Source organism: Podarcis pityusensis, assembly GCF_964106645.2.
Source record: "Podarcis pityusensis genome assembly, chromosome: 5".
Lineage (NCBI taxonomy): Eukaryota > Metazoa > Chordata > Lepidosauria > Squamata > Lacertidae > Podarcis > Podarcis pityusensis.
The window spans coordinates 2,075,869-2,084,755 of record NC_138032.1 but is presented as its reverse complement, the minus strand read 5'-3'; the positions used below and the strand labels follow the sequence as shown (position 1 = coordinate 2,084,755).

Below are 8,887 nucleotides of genomic sequence, written 5' to 3'. Positions count from 1 at the left end.
GAAGAAGAAGAAGAAGAAGAAGAGGAGGAGGAGGAGTTTGGATTTGATATCCCGCTTTATCACTACCCGAAGGAGTCTCAAAGCGGCTAACATTCTCCTTTCCCTTCCTCCCCCACAACAAACACTCTGTGAGGTGAGTGGGGCTGAGAGACTGCAGAGAAGTGTGACTGGCCCAAGGTCACCCAGCAGCTGCATGTGGAGGAGCGGAGATGCGAACCTGGTTCACCAGATTATGAGTCCACTGCTCTTAACCACTACACCACACTGGCAATGTGGAAAACCACAGTGCAAGAAAAGCAAACAAAGTAAAAAATCACAAGATTTTGTGGCAGAAGCGAATGTATTCCTACTGCATCATGCAAAGTAGCAATACTGGGGGGAAACAGGGTTTGAGCATCTGCCCTGCATGCAGAAGGTCCCCATTTCAATTCCCAGAGGCACCTCCAGGTGGGTCCGGTGACCCATTGCTGCCAGTCGGTGTAGGAATCACTGAGCTTCATGATAAAAAGGTAAGGTGCGGCGCTCATTTCGCTTTAGGATGAGGGAGCCGGCGTTTGTCCACAGCTTTCTGGGTCATGTGGCCAGCAGGACTAAACCGCTTCTGGTGCAACGAGGCATCGTGACAGAAGCCAGCGTGCACAGAAACACCATTTACCTTCCCTCTGGAGTGGTATCTATTTATCTACTTGCGCTGGTGTGCTTTCGAACTGCTAGGTTGGCAGCAGCTGGGGCAGAGCAACGGGAGCTCACACCGTGGTGGGGATTTGAACCACCAACCTTCTGATCAGCAAGCCCAAAGGGCTCAGTGGTTTAGACCACAGCACCACCACTCCCTATAGAACAGCAATAAGAGCTAGTGACATGTGAAAAACCACAGTGAAAGACTCTAGGTGGGTCTGTTGACCCATTGCTGCCAGTCAGTGTAGGTGGCCTCTTCTTCAATGGAGGCTTTTTAAGCAGAGGTTGGGTGGCCAACTGTCAGGGATGCTTGAGTTGAGATTCCTGCTCTGCAGGGGGCTGGACTAGATGACCCTTGGGGTCCCTCCCCATTCTACAAGTCTATGATTCTGTGATTCTTCAATTGTCCCCTGTCCTTAGGACTGAGATACCCTCTTGTTTTCCCCCATGTCACCCAGCCACAGAATCCCTTGGGGCAGGGCAGAGGAGCAATGGATTGCTCTGTGCTTCAAGATGGCAGGACCGGTGGAATCCAGCCTGGTGCCACCACCGAGGAGGCTACATTTCCCACCCATGGGATTGGACAGGAGCAGCCAGGTTTCAGATGTGAGCTTTGGAATAGCTCGGCTGTTCTGGCTTTTCACATTGCGTAAGGATTTGGCCCACCTCTCGAGGCTACCGGGGGCGAGGAAGCTGGAGATGGTGGAGGGAGATTTCACAGGAGAAATAGTTCCTGGTCAGACTGGAAATACAAGCACTTCTTGAGGAAGTGAGCAAACCCATTTCCCTTGGCTGTGTCTGCTGCTCATCTCCTCCCACTTCCATATATATATGGAGTCACCTCATCATTCATGGTCCCACCACAGAAACAGCTTCTGTTTGGGTTAAGCAAGACATCATGAATTTTCAAGCAGAGGACTGGGTCTGCTAACATTTTTTTGGAAGAGCCCAGAACGTGGCCTTTGAGATGCGAAGCTGCAACAGGCTGTGTGAAGTTGCAGCTGGTTGCAAGGCCAAGATGTGAGCCGTTTGGTAGCTCAGGTTTGGCAAAGCCAATCATCATTTTTAGCAAAGCTACGGTTTTGTTTACAGATAGGTAGCCGTGTTGGTCTGCCATAGTCAAAATAAAAAAAATCCTTCCAGTAGCACCTTTAAGACCAACTAAGTTAGTTCTTGGTATGAGCTTTCGTGTGCAAGCACACTTCTTCAGATACACACGGATATATATATATATATTCAGATATATACTGTTTTGTGTTCTCAAGTCCTGCCAGATGTAGCTTAATTAGCTGGTAGAAGAGCAAAGCTATCTTGCAAAACGTTTCACTGGCCATAAGAAAACTATTATTATTATTATTATCATCATTATTTTGCTAATGTAGGTTTTAGAAGGTGCAACTGAAGGAAAACCAGGAGATAAGTTGGCAAAGCAGGAGGGAGGGCAAAGATCTTGAAAAAGCATTAGACAAGCCCTGCTGGATCAGGCCCAGGGCCCATGTAGTCCAGTCTCCTGTCCTCACAGTGGCCGACAAATAGAAACCCACCAGCAGAACTGGAGCTCAAGAGCCCTATCCCTTCGTGTGGCTTCCAGAATCTGGTATTGGGAAGCTTTGAAAACAACATTCTGGTCAAAATGGGGCAGGGAATGAGGCCCCCAGCCTCACAAAATGGCAGAATCTTCTGTCTTGGTTGCATCAGTGATTTCCCCAGATCTGAATTCGATAGTCACGTGACGACGGGTTGCCCTCTCACCTGTAAACTCAGCCATTTTGTTCCCAAACTCCCAAAAACACTGTGGTGTGTTTTTCCCCCTCCATCATCCACACAGTAGCTGAGCAACGAAGTTACCAAACCAGTCTGGGTCCCGCCCTGCCCCGCTCAGCCCAGGGTGGAGATGCATTTGGGATCAGCTAGATTCCTGCAGCGCTCCATGGCTTACCTCCCAGGGACAGATTTAATAATCCGTTGACTTCAGACTCAATGCGCTGTGTTGTAAATAAATCTTTCATCCTCTCGAGGTGTGGCAGACGGTTCGGCAGAGTTCCCAACCTCACAGCGAAGGCTCCTTTCCTCACCCCGGAGCTCTGTGGGCCGGGAGGGCGTTTTCCATCCTTCGGGCTCGATTAAGCAGAGTGCGTACCTGCACAACTGCTCACGGTCCTCCGAGGCACACACAGACACACCCCGCCGGCACAACACATTCATTCCTTCTATCCGCAGTATTCCTTACAGGTGCACTGTATGCAGTAATAGCGCCACCTGCTGACTGCGGACGGAATAGCGACACAACGCCCTTCAATACAGTTCACCGTTGCTCACTTCACTCAAGGCTAGGAAAGATGGCCGTGCCACCATGACGGGCTCTCCTGCCTCTCTCCCTTTGCCAAGAACTAAGAAGAGACAATAAAAACACATAGGTCTGTTTTCTGAATTTTGTTTATTCCTCCTGGGCTTAGACACAGCTCTGGGGGTTGACATCAAACGCTCCTCAGCATCTCTGCAGGACTCTGGCTACCTCTGCGGCATGGAGCAGCCAGAGGGCTGGGTGCGTGCAAATGGGTTGCCAGGTTGTGTGCAGGTTTTAAGGCAAGGGCAATGAGGAATGAGGGTCTGGGGGCTGTTTATACCAGCGACTCCAAGACCCTCCAGCCGATAAAAGGACAAGGAATTGAAGATTGGAAAGACCATCTCAGCCACATGATGAGGAAGCTATCTGAGCTGTTGGGTGCAGGGATGCAAATATGGCCAGCAGAGGGGGACACAAAGAGACAGCTTGAGAAGCGCACTTCTACAGAATCCTGTCCTCTTGCAGAACAAGGTTCCCATAGGAAGCTGCCTTCTACTGAGTCAGGTCATTCATCCAGCTAGCTCAGTACTGGCTACCCGGACTGGGAAAGACTCTTCCGTGTTTCAGGAAGCACTCGTTCCCAGCCCTTCCTGGACATCACCAGGAATGGACCTTCTGCATGCAAGGCAGAGGCTCTCACAACTGAACTGCGGGCTTTCCGAAGAACAGTAGAAGCAACCTGCTGGATCAGGCCCATAGCCCACCTACTCTGGCATCCTGTTCTCACAGTGGCAGACCAGATGCTCAATGGGAAACCCTAAAACAGGACTCAGCCCCCTCCTCCTCCCTGAATTTGTCCAATCCTCTTCTAAAGCCATCCACGTTGATGGCCATCTCTGCCTCTTCATGGAGGTGAGGGCCATCAGTAGCTACTAACTTCTGAATCCCAGTTGCAGGAAACCACAGGAGGGCTGCTCTTGTGATCAGGTCCTGTTTGCAGATTTCTGGTCGGCCGCAGTGAGAACAGGAAGCTGGACTAGAAGGGCCACTGGCAGGCAGTTCTTATGTTCTTTGTGAGTTCCATAGTTTAACTCCGGGCTGCAGGGAGAAGCGCTTTCTTCTGTCTGCCCCGAATCTTCCGAAGGTTCAGCTTCATGGGGTGTGCAAGAGCTCTCGTTCATTTCATTCAGCTCACCTTAAAAAGGAAATTGTTGGAGCTGAAAAACCTTCAGTCAGGAAAGGGCCAGCGAAATGATCAAGGGAGTGGAGTGACTAATTCATTTGGGACTAATTCGTTTAGAGAAAAGGTGAGTAAGGGGTGAAATGATAGAGGTTTATGAAATTTTGGAGAAAGTGGATTAAGAAAAGTTTCTCTACTTCTCTATTATGTTCAGTGGAGCTTGTACAGAAGTGGAGCTTATGCAAAAGAATTTGGGTGTGTTTGTGACACCAGATCGAAGGACCGTGTGTGTGCTAACACAAATCCACAGGTAGGAGGTTTCACTTTGAAAAGTCTTGTGAATAGCAATGCCATCTAATGGCTTTCCTTCACAGGCTCAGTGCATTTTACGTAAGGATTCCAGTGTTATGTTTCCTCCCACCTGAGTAAGGAAAAGCTTCAGCCGCGTGACATCATCTGAACTGCTGGTTGGGATTAATTCCTCATCCACTAAGAGAGGTAAGACAGAGGTGGTCCCCGCCTCAAACTCTTCCCTTTTACAAACTGGAGAGAGTTCATATTAATTTGTAGGTTATCCATCCCATGAGATTCTGGCATAACGATCAGAAGAAACGTCTTCATTCAGCTCATGGTTAACATATGGAACTCACTGCTTCAGTATGCCACGGGCTTTACCAAAGGATCGGATGATTCCACGGGCTCTGTAGATCTCACAGTACATGACTGTGTACAAAGAGGCAGTCTGTCAAAGTGCCAGAACTGGAAGAACAAAAACAAAAGGGAAGATTCTCTCTAAATTCGTTGGCAGTTGCCTTAAACCAAATCGGACTATTGAGCCCACCTTCAAAGTGCCAGCTGGTCCCATAAGGACTTAAGAAAAGCCTGCTGGATCTGATCACTGGCCCATCTAGTCCAGAATCCTGTTCTCACAGTGGCCAACCAGATGCTCAATGCATTGCCCACGCAGCTAGTAGCCCTTGGCAAGCCCTCTCTTCCTCCATGAATTTGTCCAATCCTCTAGTATAGGCACGTCCAACTTCCAATAGACTGCAATCTACTCACACTATTAAAAAAATTGGCAGTGATCTACCTATTGGATTGACCAAAGTTCTTGAGCTTTTTTTGGAGAGCCTTCACCAAAGCTCTTGAGTTTTCTTTAGGGGAGGGTTGACCACAGCTGTTGAACTTCTTTCCCTTCTTCTTTTGGGTCAATCGATCTGGATCATGCAATCAACCAGGATCAACCATGGACGCCCCGTGATTGACCGGTAGATCACAATCGACCTGTTGGACATGCCTGCTCTCGTATAGCCACACGGGCTGGTGGCCATCTCTGCCTCCTGGTTTAACTCTGCACTGTGTGAAGAAGTCCTTTCTGGCCTCTGGCCTGAATCTCCCAAGCTCCATCTTCATGGGACGTCCAGTGGGCCAGAGCAGAGACTGCATTTGGGCTTTTGGGAAAACCAGTGAAGACACTCATAACCGAGCCCTGCCGAAATTTGGGATTAGGAGGAAAGCGTCCAAGAGAAAGGAGGCAGCTTGGAGGTCTAGAGGCTCTTTCTTCCTGATGCCACTCAAAGGCAAGAGCCGGTGCTGGTCTGGGACGCTGAAGGTGGTCCGTGGCTGAAAGTGCGGGGTGCCGAAAAGTGCAGGGGGTCCCGAGCAGAGACTTCCGGGGATCGCCAGGAGAAGCGTGTTTCCGGGAGCTGAGGGCTGAGCCCAGCGCAGGAGGAGGAGGAGGGGGAGAGAGTTTGGGAACCGCTCCAACACCCCCTGTGAAACCTGTCCGTTAATTTATACCGAGGATTTGTACAAAAATAAAGGGTTCTGCTGATAAGATTTAGAACAAATATTAAATAAATATTCTCTCTTTTTTAATGGCGTGTCCGTGGCCTAGTTCATAGCTCATCTCTGGGGTTGATGTCGGATTCACTGGCTCCGAGGCGCTCCTGGTTCAAGGCCGCAATGACTTCGTCGGCTTTGATCCGCTCCTGGAGGGAAGGAGGGAGAGAAGAGGGAGTCAGGAGGGCCAAGGAGTGTGGAGGCTGGGTTATGAAGGAGGGTCCACCACGTCCCAAGGGATTCTGTGGCTGGGTGATGCGGTGGTGAACAAGGGGATCTCTCAGTCCTAAGGACGGGGGGCAATCATGGAATCACAGAATCACTCCAACAATGAGGATTGGCCCTGTTAAATCTACCTCCCTGAAGCTCAGCACCGACACCCCACAGGGATGTGTCCTGAGTCCCTACCTGTACTCGTTGTACACATATGACTGTATTTCATCCGATCCATCCCCTGTAATTATTAAGTTTGCAGATGATACCACCATAATGGGTCTAATTACAGGTGGAGATGAATCAGCGTACAGTGGGGAGGTTCAAAAAGTATCTACATGGTGCCTAGAGAATAACTTGCACCTAAATATTAGCAAGACAAAGGAGATGGTGTTGGACTTTCGGAGGAAGAGAGGGGAACTAGCCCCGTTGTATATTGGGGTGTCTGTGTGTGTGAAGAGAGTCTCTTCCTTTAAATTCCTGGGAGTTTACCTTAGTGAAGACCTCACTTGGAAAATCAACATAACTCAGGTGGTTAGGAAGGCCCAACAGAGACTCCATTTCCTCAGGGTCTTGCAAAAGAACAATGTTAAACAACAATTGATGACCTCCTTCTACCGGGCCACAATAGAAATGTTGTATCACAGTGTGGTACGTTGGCTTGACAGCCATGGACAGAAAGTCTTTACAGAGGGTGGTGAACACAGAACATGATATCATGGGCTGTCCCTTGAGTCCGCTAGATGACATTGCAAGGGATTGATGCCTTAGGAGAGCAAGAAAAATTCTCAGGGATGATTCACACCCTGGCCAACACCTCTTTATCTTCTACCCTCGGGCAGGAGATATAGAAGTATAATCAGTCGTACCAACAGGCTAAAAAACAGTTTCTATCCGTGGGCTGTTAGGCTGCTGAACGGAAAATAATATAGTGCAACTGACTTTCAGGGTTGATGTGTTGTGCAACAAACACAGCGTGCAATTAGACTGAGTGTATGGGGAGGGAGGCTCGGTTAATTTCATTGTACACAGGTTGTACATTGACAATAAAGGTATTATTATTATTATCATCATCCTCATAGAATTGCAGTGTTGGAAGGGACCCTGAGGCTCATCTAGTCCAACCTTCTGCAATGCAGGAATTGCATGATGATAATAATGCTACAGAGGTTCGCTTAAATTAAAAGTGCTTAAATTTGGCTGCATTGTAGCTTTTGCAGTAAGGCTGCTGTTCACGTAGCGTTGCCATTTTCAGCCACAGACTAAGCTCAAAACTCTTCTTCTTGGCTTGCTGAAGAGCTCTGTGTGACTCAAAAGCTGGAATGTACTTTCATCAAGTTGTGTGTTGGTCCACAACTCCCTACTGCATTCTCTTTCAAAAGCTATATAGTGAAGTACGTACATTTCGGGAAATGTGTCCCGGGTTAATTCTACAAACAGACCACCAGGTGTCAGCAGTACCCTAATCTAAGTGAACTTCGTTGGACTGGTCATGTTGTGCGGATGCCTGATGATCGTCTTCCAAAGCAACTACTCTATTCCGAATTTAGAAATGGAAAGCGTAATGCTGGTGGTCAACAAAAGAGGTTCAAAGACTGTCTCAAGGCAAATCTTTAAAAATGTAGTATAAACACCGACAACTGGGAAACCCTGGCCTGCAAGCGCTCCAGTTGGAGAACAGCCTTTACCAAAGGTGTCGTGGGCTTTGAAGACACTCAAACTCAGGACACAAGGGAGAAATGTACTAAGAGGAAGGCACGCTTGGCAAATCCACACCGTGATCAACTCCTGCCCAGAAACCAATTATTATTATTATTATTATTATTATTATTATTATTATTATTATTACCACCGTGTTTATGGAAGACTATCTTACTCGGCTACGAGGGATCACCAAAGAAAAACATCTAAGTGATGCCCTATCAAATACTAGCTGGATTTGACAGTACTGCAGTAATAAACTTGGTTTCCATTATGTCATGGATCAGTTTTGAAAAGGTTAGCAGATCAAAACCAGCAGCTGAATATTGTGTGTGCAACATTTATTCATTTATTTCATAAAATGGACACACATCTTGATTGTAAGGGAGAAAGGATAAAGATCAAAAAGGAAAATCAAGAAAAAAATGGCTTGGGATATGAACCAGTCAAAGACCTTTCTGCTAATTCCCTTTGGCTATAATAGGAGAGGCATTATACCTAAGCCAGGGCAGTATCTTTGCAACAGATTTGTGCCTATTTTAAAAAAGAGGAAAAGGAAGATAGTAAAATAAATTGCTGGCGTACTAGCATCAGCGTGGGTCTGACAACTCTCTCCTTTCCATCCGGATTCATTGGACGGCCTTTCTCATCGAGTGAGAGAGCTCCTGCAGGCTCTCTTCTCCCCTGTAAACGTGAAAACGAAAAACTCACCAGTTCCCGGTAGAGAGGGTTGAGGGTGAACCACAAGGCAACCGCACACCGCTGGCCTTTGGTCACAGCCTTCACACCATGAGGATTCTCCCCACCAGATGAAAAGCTGATCATGCGCCCACATTTGGGTTTGATGGAGGCCTGGGAAGCAGAGAAAGGGCAGGAAGTGTTAGCGGACATTCCACTTTCTCTTCCCAAGGGTTTGGAATCAGGAGCCTCTGATTCTGGAGTCAGCATTTGACTGTCCTGACTAGTAGTCACCATTGGCCTTATTC

General features: G+C 47.9%; 1 protein-coding gene across 2 annotated transcripts in view; it reads right to left on the bottom strand.

The window, feature by feature from the left end:
* Positions 1-3,096: 3,096 nt before the first annotated feature.
* P3H2 (prolyl 3-hydroxylase 2) overlaps positions 3,097-8,887 on the bottom strand; it is a 114,805-nt gene continuing 109,014 nt past the window's right edge. For both annotated transcript variants that reach the window (XM_081007465.1, XM_081007466.1), the window contains exons 14-15: positions 8,613-8,753; positions 3,097-6,136 (exon numbers count right to left, since the gene is read on the bottom strand). In XM_081007465.1, coding sequence (XP_080863591.1) covers positions 6,044-6,136; positions 8,613-8,753 — 234 coding nt within the window. In that variant the 3' untranslated portion in view covers positions 3,097-6,043. The remainder of the gene's footprint in view (positions 6,137-8,612; positions 8,754-8,887) is intronic.